Below are 24,394 nucleotides of genomic sequence, written 5' to 3' on the forward strand. Positions count from 1 at the left end.
TGCTCTTAATAAAGAATATTATATCCTGTGACAATACAAGCACCAAACCTACCATAATAATACGTCCAAGCTAAAGTCAAATATAGTCAAATTAAAGGCATGGGGGCCAGATCCGGCCCGCCACATCATTTTCATGTGGCCCGTGAGATTTTCTTCACAAAATCTATGATTTGGTTATGCGCTGCAACGTTGACTTGTAAGTGGAGCGAGTTTTCTTTCAGTTAGTTAACACATTAAAAACAAAAAAAGGCTCAGGGACTATGCATAACCATTATTACACTATTAGAGTGTGAGGTGCCTAAACTTGTCCGATTTCCAAAGTGTCGGTATTTCTCACCATCATAATCAACATCACAAGCTGATATTTACCACCTCATCTTTATCGTCCACGCAGAAACGGTGCTGTTCTCAGATAAAAAGCAATTCACGCTGCCATCTACAGGGATCTGTTAGTCATTACAGTGATTTACAAACCTGAATTTGGTCCTCACAGCCAAATAGATGAGAATTATGTCCCAATATTTATGGACCAGGTTGTAGTGACAGACAAAAAAAACAAATATGCCACGTATAGTTTTTTTTTCTCATCCAACATTTCAACTCTATTGGGGGCTGCGACACATGTCAATGTTATTCCTCCCCAGGCTGTGATTAAATGTCAGTCATCTTATCGTGCTAAAGGTGGTCTCCTCTCTCCTGTTACAATGTCACCTCCTGCTACGCCGCTCGGTGACAAAAGGTCCCTTTCAGCAACGCCGTTGGTCTCCTGAGTTCGATTAGCTTGGAATTTCGACGCTCCGGATGGGAATTTCCACAGGGGAGGCCTCGGGGTCAAGCGTTGCATTTTATTAACTTTAGCAATGACACCGTCAAGGTGCTTTTTGCTGAGGGGGCTCCATTGCCTGGAAAGTCAATACTCATAACGTCCTTGGAATATTTTGGACTGCACTAAAACTCACAATATGAATGCAATTTGAATCACACTCCCTTTAGTTTTTGAATTTTGATGAATTTGACCGTTGAATTTCTGTATTCTAACAATATTCGATTTAAGATATTCTTTGATTTATGTGTTATATCAAATGATTATATGCATGTGCTATGGTGCATAAAAACGGAGATGCAATGACTTTACTGAACATATGGATGAAATAAGTGTTTGCCGTTCCGTGCAGCTTCTTCATTTCTGCAGGATGTGGTCCAGAAGTCTCTGCCAAAGAAGAAAAATAACATTACTGATGCACCCCCCCCAAAAAAAACAAAAAAAACAAACAACCCCCCCCCCCTCCCCCAATATCATCACTGAAGACCATCATAATCTCCTATGAGGAGGACCTTGGCCACGAAGCAGCAAAATTGCTTTTTCACTACATCTATGGGTGCGAGGGGCATGCAGGTAGCGGCAATCACTTTACTTTACTATCTGACTGTTCCGCCGGACAGCTGCCAGCTCATTTTTAAAACATCTCTCCCTAAGCCCCCCCAAAGAGTAAATCCAACTTTATCAACCAAGTGTAAATCTTTCTTCAGTTCTGGCCAGGTAATACGTTTATTTGAGAGGTGTCGAATGCAGCTCACAGACGGGGTAAAACACAAAACGGACATTTTCACTGATGAATCCAGCGCAGGCGGGGGGTAATAGAACGTACACCCAGAAGAGTGTACCAAATAAATTTACCACTGTATAATTAAATTACAGTCATTATTAAGTGTTTCAGAGAATGAGGGTATACAACAACATAAATATTAATTTATGATCTTTATTAAAAAAAAAGATAAAATGATATATGTATTCAATTCAAATTTGTTCACCTCGAGTAGTAAACTATTGCTTCTTTCCCCCACAGGCACACAGACACTCTGACAGGCGCACACATAAAAAAAAACAAAAAAAACAACACATTTTAACAACCGTATGAAATGTGTGTCCCCTGAAAGGCACTCCATAAATCTAAGTTAGTGCTGAGAGTGCTCAACACATTTTATGAGGACACCTAGCATGATGCAATGCTTTAATGCGGACTCTTTTCAATTTCAGCCAGCTCTTGACAGCCCAAATTTGTGTGTGCACAACAGTACCATTAAAACGCCGTGAATAATACTAACAATGATATTTTAGCATGAAAAAATGTATTGCTGAATGTGATTTATTAGCGATTATAGAAAGAGAGTACGATAATTCGTGTTATTACCAAAAGCACGTTTGTGATCAAGGGAAGAGTAGGGAAGAGGATTAGGGCCAATGAAGGGGAAAAAAACAAACCAATTGGCAATATCTCAATTTTATGTCAGACTCTTATCAGATTTCCCACTTTAAAGACAGAATTCCGACTTTATTCCCAGAATCCTGACAAAGTAAAATATTAAAAATAAATTAGCAATATTGAGAACCTTGGCTTTTTCCCTTACTTGGCCCCAATCATCTTCCATAGTGATCGAATGGCATGTAAATCTAAAATTTTACATGGACGTTTCACTTGCTTTAACTCAGATCGATAATATGCTAGTGTAGACTCTTATGAGTCATGATATTTTACATGCATTTTGACAGAAATCGTGAAAAATCATCGACAATTGATTATACTCCACTGCAGGTGTGAATGAAGCACGGCGAGAGACGACTTGACTTTAACAATCAAAGAGCGCCCTCTGCTGTAAAATAATAAATATTCGGACGTCCATGTGACATGGTTTATACGTTTACAAATCGATTCCATACATATGTCACCAAGTGTTGTGTTTTAAAGCTACATATTACTCTGACAAGGAAACGAAGGACAGTAAATAGGAATAGTGTGTGACTTAACCTTGGTAACTTCAAGGAACTTCACATTAAGATAATTTATCGAAACCACATTGAGATTTAAAGGGCACTTAACAAAACCTCTTTTTAACGACTATAAATTAGTGTTGGGAATTATTTTTGACTTAGTAACCTTTAAAAACTCTCAAATATTTCAAATGATATTACTATAGTATACAAAATTAATGAGGATTAAAAAAAAACATATCCTGAAAAAACATTTTGATTCTGTTTTTAATAGCTTACAGGAATAGCATACCGCTACGCACACAACACATACCAACAGTACATGCCGTACATTTTAATGACCCTATGAAATACAGAGATGCATCCCGGGGTCCTTGAAAGGTGCCTCATAAATCTAAGTCATGATCACTTAACTAATTATTATTAAATATAATTTCCATCGAACGGTATTAAAAGGTGTCCACCTTCTTAAAGAGGTCTGCTCGCAGTCTGTTGGCCTGTGACACTGCTCTCTTCTCCTCCTCTTGCTTTTTCCTTTCCACCTCTGGCAGCTTGTTGTACATCCTGCACACACGCGCACACCACCATTAGGGAATAGTGCGACACGGGGACTTATCTGGAAAACGGGTCTAATGCACAAGACTCCCCTTTCATTCCTTTACATGCCGCTGGCAGCGCGTTTGCAGATCCTAGCAGTCAGATAGTGTCACCTTTGAAAAAGTTACAATGGCTTGCCAGCATCTGATTGGAGGAGAGTGGACTAGAAGTGTGTTTGTGTGTGTGTGTGTGGGGGGGGTGGATGTTGCAGATAACCAAGATAAAAATGAGCAGATAAGGCACATGGAGGGCTGTTCATATCTCCTGTCATGACGTCCAGACATCTAACATTGCGTGTGTGTGTGTGCGCGCAAATGTGTACGTGCGGCATATTGTGGCTAATATGCACGATATGATGAATAGTTACTTAATGCCGCAGAATATCTTTTAAGTTGGAAAGCCCAATTGAGTTCACATTGAAATCTATGAAATTTTAGGATTCAGACAATTTTTAAATCAAACAAAGTTTATAAACATTGAATTGATTGCCGTAAATAATTACAGATTTCATTCATTTATTAATCGATTATTTGTCGATTAATCGGATTATTTGTCGATTAATTGTTGCATCTCTATAGTCGTAATGTGGCCATTAAAAATGTTCCAATGGTACTGACAACACTAGCTGTGCAGTTAATAAACTTTTTAAGATGACCATGGTTTGACTGTGAAACTGCTTAGTTGGGAGAAAAAAAAATCATTTCACAATACAAATGAATTGGAGTTTGCCCACCTGTAAAATTGTAAGTAAATGACTTCATCATGTGTTGTTTGCCGTGAGGAATAGAACTCACCTTCTTGATCGCTGCTGCATTTCTCTGCCCGAAATTGACCTCTCTCTTGGCTTGAAAAGGTTATCTAGGACACACGCACACACATACACACACACGCACACACACACACACACACACACACATATGCACGCACACACAAGCTCTGAAACTTCCAATGTGTGAATAAAATGAAAACAAAAGTGTTAAAAAAAAGGAAAAATCTTTAAAAAAATTTAAATAAGGAATGAATAATTTTATTGCACTCTCAAAAATAAAATAAAATAAAATGAAGAAACAAACCAAAAAAACGGGTTTTTGTCGTGAAACATAAAAAAAAATCAGAATCCAATGAGAAAGTTGGATTTTAGAACAACAATCTGAACAAAAAGTCAAAACTTACAGAAGCTAAAAATAATATTAAACAACTGGAATAATGCGGTTGCACAAGTGTGCACACCCTCTTCTACAACTGCGGGTAGTTGTATTCGGAACGAGGCAATTTACAATTCGAACTCATCTTTCATGGGAGTCAAGTCATTCTTAAAATATATAAAAATAAAGTACAGATGTTCTAGTAGGTTTTCCCGGACATTTTTAATTTCTCTCAATAGTCAACATACGGTTACGTGACCCGAAAAGCTCACGTATCGGTGTACCTAATAAAGTGTCCAGTTAGTTTGCACGGCTGGCCCACGTTTAAATCGAGCTGCAACGCTGCATAACTGCCAATAGAGGGCAAAGTTGGACAAATGCCACTTGAGGAAGCCCGCCCTCATATAACAAACTACCACTATAAGTCTCCGAACTCATTGAGGTTTGAAGTCGAAATGAACTCGTCCACAGATTTAACCGTAATAAATTCCCCTCCATTGGCTTCTAACTGCTTTCTTATAAAGTTTTCACAAGAGGTCCTAACCCCTTAAAGTGTGTTATCATGTGTAACAAGTGTAAAAAAAAAAAAAAAAGCAATAAAAGGAGAAATGAACGCAGGCCCGAACGTCCCGGGTCAATGCTCACCGCTTAGCGGATCCGGTGTGGTGCACCTCCTCATTCGCACGCTTCCGTCTTGCGCCGGGCTGGCGCTCCTCCTCTTCACTGTCCTCCTCCTCCTCTGTTCCATCCTCCTCACTCGAGCCCGAGATCGGCTGATGAAGTCTGGCCTGAAGAGCTCCAGAGCCTCCTGATACGGGGTAGAGGTGTGAGAGGAGAAGATCCAGAGAGAGCCGCTTGCTTATTGATGGGAAAAAGTTCAGTTCACTCTTTGACACTAATCCTGCACGAAGATGGAGTTAAAAAAAACAAAAACCAAAAAACCGCTCGGTTCAAGCTGCTCGGAACATAATCTATTCCTTAACGTTGATAAATCTGCTCCCCGGCCTTGTAATAGGGAGGAAGTGTTCACGTTATGCTCTGCTACGGAGGGGATGAGAGCATCGGGAGCGGATCGCAAATCCTCAAGGAATCCTCCTGGATTCACCCACAGAAGCACATCCGGAGATGATGAAAGAGGGAAAACGATAAGAACATTTGAAATCAGGAGAAATAACGATATTAGAGGTGCAATGAATTGATTCTTAATTGTTATGGAAATAGTGGGCCCAAAACAAAACACACAAAACAATTAAAAAGTATTTTGCTCTGAGGCTGGACTGGATTACTGAAATTCCCGTTCACTTCAATGGGGAAAGGTTATTTGAGATGAGAGTGTTGTGTGTGTGGTCATGGAACAAAATCAACTTGTATCTCAAGGCACTGCTGTACAGAAGCGTGGAACCGCCGCCGAGGAGTAAACATTTTTGACTGACAAATACATTCCAACATATTTGGAAATACGACTGCAGTACTTCCAAGACAGCGAAATATCCTACTTTGAGACCGAGGGACTCGGGTGAGGCTTCCAGAGTGTTTGTCTTCAAGTAGAAATGACAATAATCCATCTCGCGACCCGTTGGCAACCTCGCAGGACGTTCTTGGGCTTCTTCTGTCCTGTTGTGAGTTGCTGAGGGAGAAGAGAACAATTACATTAGGTGAATGAGATTATTGAATTTATGGTCAAATGGCCGCACCACAATAAATATTTCCACCATGTTCTGGAGTTCCATGGGAGCTTTATGATGCGTATAAACGAGAAGAAGCAGATGAAGAAGAAGAAGAAGAAGAAGAAGCCATCTTGAAAATGACCACCAGCAGCGGCTCATAAAGTGAAAAAGAGCCGTCGGCAACGTGAGTGTGGCCGATGAATAATGCAAAATAGGACAGTGCATCTATCCTGCTTCTGTAATTTCCGTTCATGCTGCTTTTATGGAACATCTCCACTGAATTCACATTCAGGACCGAGATGCCGAAGGGGGCTGCATTGCTTTCTGGAGTTGTTCCCCCCCCCACCCCCTGTTGTGACATCTGCACAAAGTCATGCTGCAAAATGTGGAGCGATGCATTTGGAAGTGTCAACGCGGGAGAATGTGGCTATAAATAATGACAGAGAGGATGGCTTCGTGCCATGAACTGTCACCGGCGGTGGTGGACACCTTAAATCCAGAATATCTTGACATTTTTCTTTCAAAGACCCAGGAAAATGAATTCTGAGATTTGTTTGAAGATATTTACAGAAAACACAAAAATCTGCCCGCCTTTGCAACGGTGATACCTTTCCTCAGAACCGTCTGTTGGCACGACCGCTTGAGAGCGCCTCGTTGTCTGCTGTGAGAGTGCGCACGTCACACAAAGAAAGATGGAAGAGCGAGGAGACTGTCAGCGTGTGTAATGGGGGCTTTTGGTTGGGGTGGCTGCTTTCGAGTGCCTCATTGTCGGGTATGAGTGCATGCACGTCATGGAGAGAAGGAAAACGAGTGAGTAAGTAAAAGGTACTTAGACACGTCCAACGTGACAATCAGCATGTGGGCAGGGGCTTTGCATTGGCGTCAGACAGACGGACGAGCGAGGGAGAAGTCAATTACATCTTGTTTTTCAAGTCTGATTTTACAGCTCAAGTGTAGACAAGGCTTTTTGCTGGGATGGCCACTTTAGAGTGCCTCGTTGTCAGCAAGAGTAGGAGAAAAAGAAAGGTTAAAAAAAAATGTGACAGCCAGTACGTGGATTGCCGCTTCTGGCTGAGGTGGATGCTTTAGAGAGCCTTGTAGTTGGCCCCGAGTGCAGGGATGCCACAGAGGGAATGAGGAAGAGTGACGTAAAACAAAACAAAACAAAAAAAAGTCGAATGGAACAGCCAGCATCAGGATATTGGTCGGATACTGGTGGTTTGGCCCCTTTAGAACGTCTCGTTGTCGCAGTTTGGAAAAGCCCCGTGACAATCTAGTGTGATACGGTACAGTATCGCACAGCCTGGTGGAAATTCATCTCCCAAAATCAGTTTCACTCAGCAACATGGCATTTGGTAGACAAATCTATGTATGAGTGAAGAGATCAAACGTGAATGGCAACGCGGGTGGCCGGATGAACTTTGGGTCTTGCTTGAAACGTTAAGCGTGAGACAGGAAACTCACATGTCACTTCTCCGCTCTGAATCCAATTCTTGCCATCGTCGTGCTGCTCGCTGCCCAACACGGCCACCCCGGGAACTCCGGAACTTTCTTTCGTGGAGGTTGAGCAGATCTGAACAAATGCGGTGGACTTATAGCGAGCGTTTTGCCCCGCTCCTCTCCTGTCCGGTGGCACCAAGGAGGCTGAAAATAGCTTGTCCAGAAACACAACAGAGCTGGTGCACCTCGGAGGCACCTCTCGGCGAACGCAGGTCCGGTAGGAGACCGGCGGGGACGTCGGAATGATTGAGCCATCTATCACCACGCGCAGTCCGCTATCCCCCACCGCAATCCGAATCGTCCTATTTGCCGCCGCACCGCTCGCCGCCAATCCATCAGCTGCTGAGTGGGCTTGTCTGCCCTCATTAGGCCTCATGATTGCAGAATCCCGTTGGCACACATCCTGTCGGCCGTTGCAGAATCTCATGGCCTGAGTGTATTCCAGCTGGATTCCATCTGGAGGAATCTGTCATGTACTGGACTGCGACGGATCCGTAGCAGAATCTTTCTGGAATCTCTGATTTGGACTAAAATCCAAAAGAAAGTCATGGACAGGAATCAGATTTTGGGTCAAGCTGTTGCTATTATCTAAGCTTTATGAATTGCACAGGCATGATTTTTGTCCAAATTGTGCCAAAAATAACATGTCCAGAAATGAGTACACGACTAGCGCCCGAGTAAAAAAAACAGTCACAGATATAAATAGGTCGATACAACATGCGGCTTTTGATCTGCGTGGCTACGACGATGCTAAGCTAACATCCACCCGTTCCGTTATCGTCCATGGGACAGTTGCCCAAGAGAGCACGGCTGCCACATGAATGCACTTTTTTTAGCCTGCTCTAGTCTACTGTCCAGAAAGATTTCGCAGGGGCGGACTAGAGGCTATTTTTCGTGCGTTGAATCTGGGTTTCGTTGATTCGGGGGTCCGTTAAATCACGGTTCCACTGAGTATTGTTCACATTTTTGACAGTTCTTAACCGTTATCCAAGTGAAAAAAAAAGAAGTTAACTGCCACGAAGAGTATAAAAACATTCATTGTGTTCTCACCCTTTGAAGCTTTTATTCCCAAAAATATATTCTAGTCATCGCTTATTGGTGCCATGTTGTTCAGGGACCATTTCGGGTCTTTACTTCTTTGTCATCGTGGGTAATCTTCTGTGTTGCATCGCTGCAAAAAAAACAACAACAAAATAAAATAAAAATAAAACACAGTCAAGGATAATTGAAACACACATCTGATATCATTTAAGAGGCATCGTCATCATCCACCACACTTGCTTGCTGATCCCGTTGCCCTGGCAACGTGGTTTGAAATAAACACGTGTACCAATATGACAGCTGCAAGAAAGAAAGAAAAAAAAAAGAACACACTCAACTCTTCCTCCAGCTGCGAGAAGTCAAACCTTACACTCCACATTTGATTTATTTCAGCGTGAGCTGCTTTTGACAACACACGGATGCCTCACTTTTTTTCTTCTGCGCTTGAAGGTTGTCTGATAATGCTTCCTCTTTTGAACATAAAACATAAACTTTTTAATCCTGTACCGATATCTGCTGGCTCTCTAAAGCTCAAAGGAACTTTGAGGGGATCACTCCAATCCTTGTTCTGTTAATTCTCTATCAGCAGTAGCAGACATACTGTAGATTTAAAAAAAAAAAAAAGTACACAAGACAACTCAATGTGCTTCACACAAAGCAAACAACGACATTCAGAAGTAAAGCAGAGCAAACAAAAGTAGCTTAAAAAAAGAAAATACAATGACTACATTTAAACACATGAGAAGAAGACTTTCAAACCATTCAAACCATCTAAAAGTAAAGGAATAAAAGTAGATGAAAAAAATACGAAAAGATTATACAGTGGAATTGACTTAATCCAAGTTATGGGTAAAAATTATTCGCTATGCTAATAGCATAACTATTAATGGTGTGTTTCTATAACGCTGAATGGGATTGGTTTACATTTTTTGGGGGGTTTGTTTTGATTAGCACATGCAATTAAAAAAACAAAAACTACACTCTAGTTTTGCTTTAGGATCTGTGCAATTCTTCCTTTTTTTTTTTTTAGTTTTTGATCTTTCTGTTTTGCAGTATGTACAGTTGTCCGCAAGTAAGCGATGAACATTTTTCTGATTTCTGAAGGCGGAGATGTCTCGCTGTCTGTCTGATTGGTTGATTTTCCTCTGGCACGGTGGTTTGCAATTTCAGGTACAAGACGGGACACGTTTTTCATTTTTAATCGCAAACTTCTGCTTTAATTGCAGCCGGAAAATATGGTTTTAGCTCACTCTAGTTCACGGTTGCTCAGCGTATTTCCATTATTTTCTCAAGACTACTACCTTTAGGGGAAGTGTAGTCAAGAAAACAGCCTTCAGTAACTTTCCAGTTCATTCGACCTTGCAGGTAATGATGCGAGTAGATGTTTACTTCACCGACGTGAGCTGTCGATCGGCTTCCAGCTGGAGAAAGCCAACTCGTTTCTTCTATCCCTGCTGCGAGTACACAAGATGAAAGAATGCGGCGGGCCTCCAGAGTGAAAACAATCACACTCACCATGTTCATCACATGTGAAAATAGCACTTGATTATCACATTCTCCACTTCATGCTTTTATCCCAACCCGCAGCTGAGATTCGTTCTTCCTTCTGGCAAGCAGACTTGACGCGAGATCAGCTCGACTCGCGGCGCACGGTGTGACTCTCTGGCATGTGCTTCTTGTGCCGTGCACATTCCTGATTCGTCCCTAACACTGAACAATGTTAACTCGGGAGTGTTAAGGCCAATTGTAACACGGAGACATCGGATAGAGCTTATCTGGGTGGTTTTAGTTGTTGTTGTTTTTTTTTTACCATGATCTGATGCAGAACTCAAGATTTGACTATTATGAAATGTTTTTTTTTTTTTTTGTCATGTGAAATATAAAAGTAAGTCCATTTGAAATGTTCTCAGGCCAAAGCGATGTACAAATATTGCTTCGGTGCCAAGGAATTACCGTATGTTTAAATGAGAGGAAGAGCTCAAAGCCTTGTTTATTAAAAAAACAACAACAACAACCAACCATTGCCACCATCTTGTGACATTTATAGGAAAATACAAATCTTTCTGGGCAGGCATCAATTACTTTTTTTAATTAATTGTGCTACTTGGGGCACGCCGTATTCAATATTAAACACCAACCTTGGATGCATGTACTGTGGAGCCATCTTACCTTTTCAAATGTCAAGATGCCAACCATTGTCCTTTTCTTCTGAAACTCTCCGTCATTGGGCAGCGTTAAATCTGAACACCCTCAGTCAAGATAACAGAATGAATGACCTCGGTCATCAGATGGTATCTGGGCTCTCTGTTGAAACTGAGGGGGGGGGGGGGGGGGGGGAGACAAAAGCTCGTCTCTCTGTGGGTGTGAAACACGAATAGTGAAACGTGAACCGTTGAGAATCCTAATAGATCCATGACCCAAATTTTAGGTCAAGCTAGCTTTTTTCTGTGGATGCTTGAGGAGTTAAGACCTGCTGAAAGGCAGCAGCAGCAGCAGCATATGAGGCTCACGTAGCACAGCGGATGGCTGACTCTCAGGTTGCCGTCTTGGCAAAAGAGCTTCCTATTGCACACCTGAATATTAATGAGTTACTGGGAGAATATAGAATCGCACGGTGTGGTACAAGCAGCGATGACATATTCCCAACAGACAATAAAGAGTTAAACATTTTTTGCCTTTTTTGGGGTTTTTTTTTTTTGCTTCAATTCACTGGATATTGTGCTGCTACTTATGGTGCGCATGCTTTGGCCATGTGGGGGCAGCATTATACAGCCATCGAGAGACGCACAAAGAAGAACTTGTTGTGGCCATCATTCGCTAAATTTGAACATATTTTCCCCAAATTCCCAGTGTCCACCCCTGTTTCCCATCATTGTGCTGCTGGACTGCCACACCACTTAACAAACCATCTGTGGATGGATTGATGATCTCGGGCCAACAAATAAAGACCGTCAGCTGTGGGGGAGAAAACTGGAATGAGACAATGTTGTGGCTTGTGTTCTCTCTGGCAAAATATTGATTGGGGCCACTGTGACAAGCCACCACTGGAACGATCATTAGCACACTAGATATCGTTTGTGTCAAGCTGCACTGCATTGTTCTGCTTTGGGAGCCCAAAAAAATGCGTCAGGAATGATGCAGTAGCAGACACTTTTTGAGAAAAATGAATAGTTGCCATCATAAAGTTGCCGTGATGCTTATGTATTCAGTTGCTTAAAACTACTGAAAAGTTTAATTAAGGTGAGGGTGTCATTTGTACAAATGCAGATAGGTTGGGGTGGGTCAAATATTTATCAGTGTTGCATTACTGATGGAAGCGCTGTCTCTGAAACTTGTGGCTTAACAGTTGTCGCTCAGCTGTCTACTGTCTATTGTCTAGCTAGCTAGCTAGATAGACAGATAGCTAGCTAGCTAGCTAGCCTGCTAGTAGTTAGATCGATAGATAGATAGATAGATAGATAGATAGATAGATAGATAGATAGATAGATAGATAGATAGATAGATAGAAGGCGACTTAGTGGCTGAGCAAATGAAAATCTCAGTGACATTGACGAACACGCCTTGAGGACCACCATGGCCCCATGTGTGAGATAAACGATTATCTCACAAGCGGCTACTCTGCGATGATGATGGAGCGAGAGCCGAGGTGATAGCAAAACTCAGTGAGCCTGACACCCCAATGGCCCCGTTGTGATCGATGGCTTCTTGGTGGCAGCTCTGTCTTAACTGTAAGTGCATCGTTGATTGAGCGCCTGTTTGTTATGCATTTGCTGACCTCTGCTATTTATTCCCGCTCGATGGCATTTTCATATGAAACCAATTAGTGGGGCACAAACCATTTAAATAGGATACATGATAGGTAAATTGAAGTACGGCGAACCCGCATTCCTCACTGTGGGGGTGGGGGGGGGTGGTATTCGTTCCCCATCCTTATACAAAAGGTGAAAAGCCACGATATAGAAAATCATAAAGGATTGAAAAAAAAATTTAAACACAGTTTAACATACTCCTAAAACCCATTGTAAATATATTTGAACCCACAAAAATTGCAAGCATAAAAATGTATTGAGTTTCTGTATGCGCCTGTGCCTGTTAGAGGCGCGGCCTGTTGGGGTGGCGCGTGATGTCGGTGAGTGTGCGGACTCTATTTTCTGGAATGATGAGAATCTTGCATGATGTGTGGCGGATCTGAGAGAAGGGAGGGTTGCGTCACTGTGGGTGCGGTCACAGCTGACCTCAATCATGAACAATCAAAGAGTAGATCCTTCAGGGAATTGAACATACATGATTTTGGAATATGGGTGGAAGGATCTAGATAAAGAAACAAAGAGATTCGAACCTCTGAACTGTGGAGCAGACGTGCTAACCACTAGTCCAACGGACTACCACTTATTCTCCACAGTTTCAAATGCTTATTTACAATAGAAATGCATGCTAACTCGCGATGGTGAATCCGGACGATCGCTCGTGTTAAAAGTGTGGCCAACCGTGACAGTTCTCTGGCTCAGCGGATGAGACGGGCGAGAAAGCGACGCTCTTGGCAGCCAGTTCAATGCGGCGAAAATCTGCGGCCCATATGTTAGAAGAGCGCGGCGGCCAACGTTGCCGAACGACGGGCCTGGCCAGCCACCTGAAATCAATTAGAGACAGCCGGATTAAGCAAACGCTCTTTTAAAATAAATAAAACAAGAATGAGCGGGCATATATAAAGGGATACATGCATGTTGTGTAGAGTGCGTAAGCGCATTACCTGCTCCAGTCGTTTACATTCGAGCAGGATTTGCAGACTGTGAAGGGCTCGGAGGAGATTGCGCCGCTCTGCTGGCTTTCATCAAAGATGGGACTTCACAAGCCAAGTCATTGGACATAACATGCAGTCCACCTGCATTTCAACCATGTCGTTGTACCAAACTTTGTTTCTCATATTTTGGTAACCTTAACCCTTTCATGCACCCTGTAACTTGATAACATGATAGTCTGCTCACCGTGGTGACCGCTGCAATCGAAAGGATTAAACACAAGGGAAGAAATATTTGGAGCTGCTCTTGTCATGGTGCAGTGCAGTTCTACGCAAGCTATAATAAGAATAATGAATACAAAAGGATTTGGATTAAAAATCAGATTACGGAAAAATAAACTTGTACATGTTGGGGAATGTTTTGACTAGGTTGATGAAAGATTCAAGCTGGAACATTATTTTTGTGATTTTTTGAAAAATGGATTTTAAAAATTAATTAGTCATTTCATGAGAATGAAATTGGATATTTTTGAGTGTTTATCATTGATTTTTGAGATATCTCCCAATTTTCAAGCTATTTTGAGCACATTTTAAAAATGTGGTCATATTGGAAAATATATGACTTTAATCTGAAAAGGATTACTTTTTTTCCTCCCCAAATTTTTACACAAAATGTATTTATTTTTTTCGTGTGTGTGTGGTCTCTTTCGATTGCGCAGAGTACCTAAAAGTGGATAATTTAATATAGCATTTTTTAAAAAAACTACCCAGGTCAAGGTTGTTTTCTCCACAGCAAAACGTAATTTATGAATTAAAACAAAATGGAAAACACGTTTTTTTTTTTCCCGTCAAGGACCACAATTGAATGAGTTTCATTCCAAGAGCTAGACACTGGTAAAATTTGCAGCTACAGACATACGATGTATGTTTTTTCGGAACGAGGGAGGAAAAACCAAGTGGATGAAACTTTCCGACTTGGGGAAAAAAAAGAAACACCGGCTTTAGATTGACAGAAAGACATTGAGGTTGCTTCAAAAGCGCAACTACATTGTGCGGAGAGCTATTTCGAGTTCGCTCGTTCCCTGTCGCTATTGTTTCAGATTGTTTTAATGCCGAGCAGACAGTAAACAACTCTCATTCCATAATGCAGGTATACGCATTGTGTTGCTCCCATCAAAACCGACGCACTCATTTCAGCTCAAGGTTACTTTCCCAACCAATGCGGCGGACTCGGCGTGCATACGGAATGACGGAGGCCGTGTCAGATCTGGCTTACGTCTCATTTGTTGTGGAAATCAAGTCGCCCAGGTGGCGTACAGACAATGTGCCTCCTTCCGCCACTTGTGCGGGCCAAATGATTATTTACTGCCTGCTGTCACACGCGGCTCCAATGAATCCATCCTCGCGTCGGGCCGAGGCGGGTAAAACCGGCGTCCTCTACGAAGACATTTATGCAGGCGCGCACCACGGCCATGCCCCCCGTTGTCATCGCCGAAATGGATGCAATTACAAGTTGGAGCAGATGTTGTCTGTGAAAAGAAGTTGGATAGTTTAACATCTATGAATGGCCGAGATTCCTCTTCTCGACATATTCGCGGTGTATTTTTATGACTGAAATCAACTCAAATGCTAATACTGCAATCTGTTCCAGCTTCCCAAACAGCCACGGGCATTTTTTTTTGTTTGTTTCTTCTTTAATAAGAAGAAAGCCGAGTTAATTCAGGGCTACTATCTTGTCCGTTCTCCTTGTGACTGTTTTCATTTTGTATTTGCGTGTTTGACTGTTTGTCCTGTTCGATAAAGTACTTTGAAGCTCTTCAACACACTTCAACATCATTTGTTTGCACCAAGATGCAAAATGTCGGCAACCCACGCCGTAAAAAACTTTGGACACCATTTACCATGAGTGCTGTCTAAATGGCAGCAAATGACTAGTTTTGTCTAGATATGAAACTCCACAACGAACCTGAACATAGTTCATTGGCACCAAGATGCCACAAGATGGTAACAAAGCACAACATTTGTCCAAAATGAAGCTCCTCAACTCATTTCAACATTGTTCCTTGGCCCTGAGATACCACAACATGGCAGCAAATCCTCATTTTTTAATTCTATATGAAGCGCCTCAACTCACTTCAACACGGTTCATTTGCACCAAGATGGCAGCAAATCACGACCCATGTCCATAGGAAATTCCCCGACTCACTACACTACATTTTTCCTGGGCACCAAGATGGCACAAGATGGTGGAGAACCTCTTACCGTTTTCTTTGTGAAGCTCGTCAAACTCAGCTCAACATAGTTCCTTGACGACAAGGTGTTACAAAATGCTCGCAAAGCACTACCTTTATGTAAATGAAGCTCCTGGACACACTTCAGTATTGTTACTTTGGTATAAGATGGCAGCAAATAACTACTTCTGTCTAAATGAAACCTCTCTACTCATTACCACATTGTTCCTTGGCACCAGGATGGCACAAGATGGTGGTAAAGCACTGCTTTCGTTGAAATGAAGCTCTTTTGTCAAAGGAATACTTTTATTTTGGAGGGAAGCTGGAACAGTCTAATGGCATTCATTTTAAAAGGGGGCGCACCACTGAAGGGTGAATTGTAGGCTAGGTGGAACCGAGTGGAGAAGCTTCATTTTATCAAGCCAAGGTTTTGTCGAGTTGAAATAAAACTCGATCCCCACCATCTTGTGGCATTTATAGGCTATTCTGAAAACTTTTGGGGTGGGCGGCAAATTTTCTATCCACCAGGTTGTGATCCAGAGAGCTTTCGACTGCCGGTGGACGTGATATTGAGTGATTGAGTTATTTAAGATGCAAGCACAAATGCTCACGCAGCCACTCATCATTGGACACTTTTGGCTCAGTGGCTTGCAGCCAATTTGTGTGCGCGTGTGTGTCAAGTCAAGCTGCCAGAGATCGGCGACAAGCGCGATCGGCGCCGTTCGTCATCCAAATCGTTTAGTCTTTTTTTCTTTTCTTCCCCTGTTGACACCCGCCATATGTTTGTCACATGGTGTGGCGGCGACAAGATGGCGCGCTGGTCCTATTTGTTGTCACGCCACCGGCACGTCGCGTCCACCCTGTCGACGGATCGCCTGTCACGCTTTGTTACGCCGCCCGTCGTTCATCGGCCTCTCACCGGTCACACGGCAAGACGCTGTGTCGCTTAACTAGACTGCCCCCCCCCCCCCCCCAACCCCCTCCTGGGTACGTGCTGGATAAAATATACGTTGAATAATTCAGCCAGGTTATTAGCGTTCAATGAATGTTTGCTTGCCCGCGAGCCCTAAATGAGTTTCAAGAGTTTCTCTTTAAAAGCTTTACATTATTGATTGGAGTACACAAGCAGAAAAACATGGATGGGGCGTATTAGCGCTAGCGCTTTATGTTTTATTCAGTCAAAAACAAGAGGGCGGCTAACCTGCAAGATGTTATTAGAAGTGTTTTTCTTGTTGTTATTTATATATAGTCGCAATCTGGCTTTTTTTTAAACAAAACCTAAATATGTTTCAAGTTTCATTGTGGTCCCACGTGTGTGTGTGTGTGTGTGTGTGTGCACCGTTTGTAATGGCCTGAGAACATGGCCTACCTCCGCTACTCAACAGATGTACACTGCTAAGCCCATTTGGACGCATTTGTTTACCAAAACAGAAGCTGGCAAACAGTGCTCTTCCTGTCGCATTGACAGAATATTTATCACAGAATTTCCTCTAATTATGGCCTCAACTGAAGTACATGCCTTGCCTCAATTCATCACAAGGGAGGGTGCCGACAATACAGTTGTGCCTTTAGATTTGAGTCAAATTTGTTTTGTTCCTTGACCATTTTTCCAAATAATTTTCCCCATTGAAATGAATGGAAATGGCATTAGTACATTCCAAAATTCACCCCAAATCTTTTTTTTAAATAAAAAAATATCCCTCTATTATTTTGCACTTTCTTAAAGATAAAGCCATGACATCATTAGCATCAGCTTTCTATTTACTTTTTGCTTCAATTCATCGCATATTGTGCTCCTCCTCACAATCTCAGTAAATCATTTTTTTCGAGGATAAAGAATATACGCCTGTGAATCAGTCTACGTGTGTTGCGCCACCGTTTCCTCTGACGTTTTCTAATTATAAATCTCAAACGGGTGAACTTGACACACAATATATCACAAGCGTTAAGAGGAGTACAATTCTTGCTTTCTGCCTTGTTAATTCTTACTTTTCCACAGGCATTTCTCCTTTTAAATTAGTTTTTTGTGTGCGTGTGTGTGTGTGGTCGCTGATTGATTAAACATTCATCCCACGCCATGCAGGTCATTTGGGACGGCTGATGAAGTTACTGATTGCGGCCCACATAAAAATGCCTCTCACACTCCGAAATCCCGCAGCAGGTCATTTTGTTCTTATTATCCTCCCGATGAGCCTTCTTTAACATGATCTGGCGCGTGTGTGCGTGGTGAGCAATCTGCAATGTTTGATGGAGTCCCGCAAAGTAGGCGAGCCTCTTCATGAGGTGATAATGAGCAGTGCTGTCCTCGTACATGCAAATGGTTGACTTTGTGCCACCCGCGTTTCCCCGTTTTCATCTTTAAAATCCACATTGCGCTACTCAATTTGTCACATTCTCACCGAGTTGGCCGAGCGCAACCGGAGCGGAACATCTTAGAAATGGAATTTGATCACGATGTGATGGATGATGTCACATGAGAACTCAGTGAAAGACAAGATAAGAAAACCTTTATTTGTCTCACAATGGAGAAATTCCCAATTTACAGCAGCAAAATTATGAAAGGGAGAAGTCGAAGAACAAAAAGGGGAAATTTGCAGAGTTTTAGAATGCTAGCAAAATTTGAAATGGAGCCAATTTCACCAGTGACTTATTCGTAGTGACGTGTTAGTGTCACTATAAAATGAAATGTTCAAAGTTTTATTTTTTAGACCGTTCGGTCAATTCAAAATCAAAAAGGATGAGCTTACCTGTTGAGCAGAATTTGGGAAACTCATGACTCTAGCCACTCTAATCTTGTCCAGGTGTGCCTCATTGTCTCGTCATTTTGTTTATGCTGTGGTAGACTATAAATCCATTAAAAAAAAAAAAAAAAAAACGTTTGGGGACCCAGATTCTTTTATTTTGTGCAGCCACTTGACGAAATAAAATTTAGTAAATTCATCACACCCTTTTTTTTCCAGTATCATTCTCAGTTTGTAAAAGTTCATGACCCCAGTGTAGCTGAAAAAAAAAATAAACTCTTGCAAACAAAGAAACCAATGAATGACTGATACTGTTGGGGAAGGACCCGGCAAAAAGTACCGGTTTCATAAAATTAGCAATAATTATCCCAAATGAGAAAAAAATTTCCAACTGCGACGCCTCAATTTGGCTCGACAGAAAATTAGATTTTCCATTTGTTTACGAGCGAGGAAGAGACAGCAAGCGCGTGGAGCTAAACACGGTGAATTATGAACTGTGGAAATAAATAGATTAGGCGAAGGCTGCGGGAATCAAATGACGTGAGAAAAAGAGAGAGCTAGGGAAGGCAAGCGGCGCAGAAACAAAAGAGAAGGAAATCTGCTGAGTCTCAAGAATAATGACAGAGCGGGCACACCGCAGGGGGTGCGATAAAGACAAAAGGATAATAGATGCACACGGTTCGGTCACTCTGATGAGCTGGACTCCCAACCTCTACGATTCTACGACAGAAGTGTTTCTTTTTTTTTTCCTTTTTCTGTGACGGATATTCACATGGCATTCGGTGCCCCTGAGTGCCGGCCATGCTCCGCACCTCTGCAGCACAAAAGAAGCCACGGGGAAGGGTTGATGACTGAGGCTGTGTCGTTGAAAAGTATTTAATTGAGATGTAGAAAGAGAAGAAATGAAATCACAATGTTGTCACAACTGCACAGTTTGGGTTACATCAAGTTGGTAAAATGACACGACGTAATGACAAGGCAAGGTCAAATTAATACTTTGGCGCTGTTGTTTGCCTTTTTTTGTTGCCAAGGAACTATGTTGAAGTGAGTTGAGGGGATCCTTGCAGACAAACAGAGCTTTGCTACCTTTGGGCACTTTGTTGCTATGGAACTATGCTAGAGTCAGTTGAGGAGCTTCATTAAGATACGATTAGTGCTTTGCCACCATTCTGTGGAATTTTGTCGCAGAGGAACCATGCTGAAGTGAGTTGAAGACACAAAAAAAGTAGAGAACTATGAGGAATTTAATTCAGACAAAAGTAGTGATTTGCCCCCATCACCCCCCATCATTGAAGTTGAAAAGCTTCATTTATAACTGGACTTTGCCACCATATAGTAGCATTGTCATGCCAAGCAACTATGTTGAGTGAGTTGAAAAGCTTCATTTAGACAAAAGTAGAGCTTTGCTACCAGGTGGCATGTTGGTGCCCACGAACTATGTGAAACTAAATTGAGGAGCTTCACTTAGACTAAAGCAGTGCTTTGCCACCGTCTCGTGGCATTTTTGGTGCTGAGAAACAATGTTAAGGCGAGTTGATGAGCTTCATTGAGACAAAAGTAGAGCTTTGTCACCCTCTTGGGGTATTTTGGTGCCACGGAATGACATTGAAGTGCGACGAGGAGCTTCATTGAGACGTAATTAGTGCTTTGCTACAATCTTGCAGTATTTTGGTACCCGGGAACTATGTTGAAGGGAGTTGAGGGGCTTCACTCGGATAAAAGTAGTACCTGGCTTTATTGTACCGGCATTGTGACAGCATGCTCTTTCAGTACAACTGCCACATTGGGTACATGTAAAAAATATATTTTTTTTCTTGGCTACAATTCTGCTTTTGAGATTGTTAGTTTGAGCGACTGAACGGCAACTAGAAATGTTATGTAGTAAAGATGATCGCAATGTATTCCTCTTGGCATCCTCCAGTTGTTTATATACAAGAGAAATCTGCAGGTGACATGGTAAGAGAATATTGTGACATCCATGAAAACAAAAACTTTCTAAGCTTGAGCCCAAGCGTGAACAAATTGATTTCTACCCACTGCTGCCTCCGGAGGAGAACAGTGGCATTTCAGTACAAGTTCATCATGCGATAAACGATCATCACAACATCAAGAAGGCCTTTCAAAAACAGCCTTTACTTCCCACCGGGACTTCCGAAGCATCACATCATCCCCCAAAAAATACAAATACAGTATGTATGCATGTGTTGTTAAAAACGTGAGCTCATCCAGAAAATACCGTTTTTAAAAAATGAAGGAGAGACTCACTCATGCCTTTTTTTTTTCCTCTGCCAAATTGTCATTATCTTTTCTATAAATACGTTAATTAAAATTGAAAGTATTGGCTGTGGCTGTATTTACTTGGTGTATTTTCTGCAGGGTGTTTTTATTTTATTTTTTCCGGCTGGTTCATGCGCGACTATTTTTATAACCCTGACTTGATCACCTCAACTCCACCTGCCTACATCTGAGGCATAAAACTACAAAATTCAAGCACCTTTCTCCATCATGTCGCTGCTCAGCCGAGCCTGCAGAAGATCCTTTACGGTGCAGTAAACACAGCCAGTGCGCAAAACCCCCCCCCCCAAAAACATTCATACATTCTGAACTCCGTGTACCATCCATTAAGGTGGTGGTGGTGGTGGTGGGCGGGCGGGGGGAATAAACGTGATGTCTTGTCTAAGGCGATGTCGGTCGGTTGTTTGCACGGAGAGCTGAATTCAAAGGAGTGACAGAAGACGAAAAAGCGGCGGGCGAGCGATCGGCCGAGCGGGAAGCACCGTGCTGAACGTCAGTCCTTGACACGTGTTCCTCGTAAATAGTCAATTGTTGTGCTTTGCCGGAGGTGCTGTCCATTCAACGCTTACACCTTCACCAATCAAAGGCCGCCCCCCCTCGCCCCCGACCCCCTTTCACGTGGCGTCTCCTCTTGTTGCCAAGCGGTCTGCTGTCAAGGCGGAAAAGAAGAAAACACGTTTGGCGTCAGAGTGTGAATTCAAAGTACGCAGGTTCTATTTTTTTCATAAAATACAGTATTTAGATGAGTCTCCTGTACGGCGACGGAATACCCGTCGCCTTAAAAAGGAAGAATATGAAATAAGAAACAATCAAAATGAGTCTCGATATCGAAATGTGTTTTGATTCATCTGTAAAATGTCCAAGTTTCACTTTTTGAGGTGAATCACTGAAATGAATCTTTGGGACGGACAGCTGCAGTGTACATGCGAGTTGATGAATTCAACCACAATTTCTGAGGAAACTAAGCGAGGTTTCGACAAGTGTGTTTCACTTTTATGTGGCACTACCAGTCCCGGAGTAGCCCCTCTGTAAGCACCGTGAAAATTCCCGGTGGGCTGCCAGATCCTTAGAAGTGATATCGGTACTCGGTATCGGTCTGAAAAAAAGTGATATCGAACGCACTTTTTAAAAAAAGTCTTTACAACTTGTATGACAGCTATGAGGTGCCGAGGAAAAGAAAAATTGGACTCGGACGCTTATTGAAATAGAATTTTGGATGGAAGAATTGAATTTTCAATCCAAACAAGTTTGACCAACGTCTGCCATTTCGCCACAGCAAAGGAATATTTGTGCAAAAAAATGTATTGCGAGGCTCACCTAGATTTGCAGGTGTTCATTTGTCCTCCCCAGCTAACGAGCCAGAAAAAGGTTTGGCATAGTTTGAAAGATATATTTATTTTTGTGTGTTTTGTTTTCTCCCCGCTGACTTGACGTGCAGTCTCGGCTCAAAAGCCTGCAAAAACGAACGGTTCTCTACTGTACTCTTATCCATCCTCTTGGCTTGGTTCCTCCTCCGGGATATTCGTTTATCCGTTTTGAGACGAGCACGGGATATTAGGGCGCCCGATAAAAGGCCGTTTCCAAAGCATTCATGTTCCATTCAAAGGAACCACAGTTTCCAGCGGGCGTGCTTCTTAGAGTCAGACTTGGACTTGCGTTTGGGAGTGGATGTGAAGACTTCGTTGGAGTAAGGCAGGGCGGGACATTGTTGGCTGTCCTGGGGGCAAAGTCTCTTCATCAGCGGCTGCAGCTTGTCCTCCTGCAGCTTAAAGTCCAACTCCACGCTGCAACGAAAGCAGAGCGGGAAAGGGATTAGACCAAGTCTTTCTAGCACGCGCACTGACTGGTTACGGTTTCACCGTCACAAAAATGAGAATGTGACATTGGCACCATATTTTCGGATGCCAGAAGAGTGATTGATTGTCTACCCCTGACCGGAATTGAAAGGATGACAAAAGCTTGTCGTGTTTGAAGCTGCGGCGCCAAACATACCCTACAAGATTTTGATTAAAAAAAAAAAAAATCATAATAAAAATCGTAAAATTAAAATACATGAATCCAGTCAGTGGAACCTGAAATGTTTGATTGTTTATTCGGCATTTTTACAAAACCGAATTTCTACTGCATTGCTCTATACCCATTCGAGTGTCAAAAGAGAACATCGGTGGCCACCAGTCGCTAATTTAAGGTTGTCGCTCACTTGTTGTTAGGCAGAATTCATGGCATAATAAAGAGTGAGTATGCTGATTCCTTAGCTCGACTACAGTGGGCCTTGGGCAGAATCTATTTGCTCGTTAGTGTTTCTGGCGTGTTCACTCGTTAGAATTTGTGGCCTAAGACACACTGGCTCTGTCACTTCCTTGGCTCTAGTGCACAATACAGCAGATAAAAGACAGGGAGACACAGCATGAACACACTTAGAGGAAGTGAGTGAGCTATAGCTAGTTAGCATTGTTGATGTGGTCCCTTGTCGAATTTGTGGCCACTCGCAATGCCGTTTTCTTGGCTCTACTGCCCCATACAGCAGAGAAAAGACAATAAGAGTTGACATTAAAAACATTCGGAAGCAATGTAGCGTTAAGCTAGTCCGTGGACCTGATCACTTTTTGCTAGGCACCATTTTTGGCATTAGCCAAAAACACAAGACAAAAGACAATGGGTAGGGAACATAGTCCGAGAGGCACAAACTATTGCCTTTTACCTGATGTTAAATCACCACTTCATTTTTATCCAATACGCTATAAGGCACTAGAAGTATTTTTCTAGTCTTAATAGGATGTCAGAAGATGCGCCTCGTCTTCCAGCATTTCCAAACTTTGACGACTTGTCTTTTGTGTGGCTGTCACACGCATCACTTTGCTTGTTCTTTATGTTAATAAGTCACTGATCCAGATGGAAGCTGGGAGGGAAGCGCATATCTCTTGTGACACACAATCCCTGAAATTGCTCCAGTCGGCATTTCACACGCATGCAGTCAAAGGGCTTCCCCCCCGACTAGATTATCTTTCCATTTTTAAAAAGAGCCTTCGCGGGTCTTTGCGTGCGTGCGGGTGGCTTCACCCGACCTAGGACCGTCCACATCCGTCACTCTAATCCCGGGCTGGCCATTGTGTGACATTTTTGTAGCAGCACCCGACTTGAACTCTCTGACCGATTAAATCTGCCCGGCCCGAGAGAAGTGTGCATCTAAATTCCAACCAAATGCAAGCAGGCAGAGGCCAAGCATGCCATGATGAACTACGCGTATTCCAGCGTGGAATAAATCCATCATTAGACCGCATTTTCTTTTGCCGTATTGCTATTGATCTGCTGTGTTGTGTTAATGTATTACTCCGTAACCATGCACTATATTCCAAGACGGTCATAGCAGGAATATGAAATCAAGAACGTCGGGCAATTTGCCCACTAACATGACTGCCTTCACCTGAGAAAGAAAAAAAATGTTTGGGGTTTTTAGGGGCCATGCACATTTCTTTACAACCCTGAACACAATATTAAAAAGGCTAACTGGATTAAAGAAGAGACGTAGCCAAAAGAGGTGACATCGAGGTTGACCTTGTTGGCAGGCAGATACTCGCTTGAGCATTACTCCCGGGGCCTGATGGGCTAACTACTGTGATGGGCAGCGCAATTAGCCCGCTGACGGATACGCAACAATCACAGTGACAT

The 24,394-nt window shown here is 42.5% G+C and overlaps 2 protein-coding genes across 4 annotated transcripts in view; both read right to left on the minus strand.

Annotated features, from left to right (window-relative positions):
* Positions 1-382: 382 nt before the first annotated feature.
* On the minus strand, positions 383-10,153 carry LOC147198925 (uncharacterized). Its single transcript, XM_086122367.1, has 8 exons — positions 10,022-10,153; positions 8,730-8,850; positions 7,644-8,206; positions 6,009-6,139; positions 5,158-5,320; positions 4,162-4,225; positions 3,235-3,334; positions 383-1,210 (listed from the first exon to the last, which is right to left on the minus strand). The coding sequence occupies exons 3-8, from the start codon at positions 8,104-8,106 to the stop codon at positions 1,181-1,183; spliced, it is 951 nt and encodes a 316-aa protein (XP_085978493.1). The 5' UTR covers positions 8,107-8,206; positions 8,730-8,850; positions 10,022-10,153; the 3' UTR covers positions 383-1,180.
* A 9,121-nt stretch (positions 10,154-19,274) lies between these two features.
* Positions 19,275-24,394, minus strand: part of insyn2ab (inhibitory synaptic factor 2Ab) — a 29,734-nt gene continuing 24,614 nt past the window's right edge. Inside the window, exons 5-6 of one of the 3 annotated variants that reach the window (XR_015102154.1) lie at positions 22,043-22,509; positions 19,275-21,371 (exon numbers count right to left, since the gene is read on the minus strand). Coding sequence is in view for 1 of the 3 variants with exons in the window: in XM_086122824.1 (XP_085978950.1) it covers positions 22,326-22,509 (184 nt within the window). In the remaining 2 variants the exon portion in view is untranslated. Of the gene's footprint in view, positions 22,510-24,394 lie in introns of all 3 variants that reach the window. The other 2 variants (XR_015102153.1, XM_086122824.1) reach the window with 2 other exon arrangements.

Source organism: Hippocampus guttulatus, chromosome 10, assembly GCF_054856545.1.
Source record: "Hippocampus guttulatus isolate MCC_2025c chromosome 10, RoL_Hgut_1.0, whole genome shotgun sequence".
Lineage (NCBI taxonomy): Eukaryota > Metazoa > Chordata > Actinopteri > Syngnathiformes > Syngnathidae > Hippocampus > Hippocampus guttulatus.

Excerpts from the sequence above, each read along its gene's own strand:
- LOC147198925 (XM_086122367.1), bottom strand. The coding sequence starts at position 8,106 with ATGAGATTCTGCAACGGCCGACAGGATGTGTGCCAACGGGATTCTGCA. Across the intron at positions 6,140-7,643 it reads TCAGAGCGGAGAAGTGACAT|CAACTCACAACAGGACAGAA; the intron begins GTGAGTTTCCTG and ends CTTCTCCCTCAG. Across the intron at positions 5,321-6,008 it reads CCGAGTCCCTCGGTCTCAAA|GAGGCTCTGGAGCTCTTCAG; the intron begins GTAGGATATTTC and ends ACCCCGTATCAG.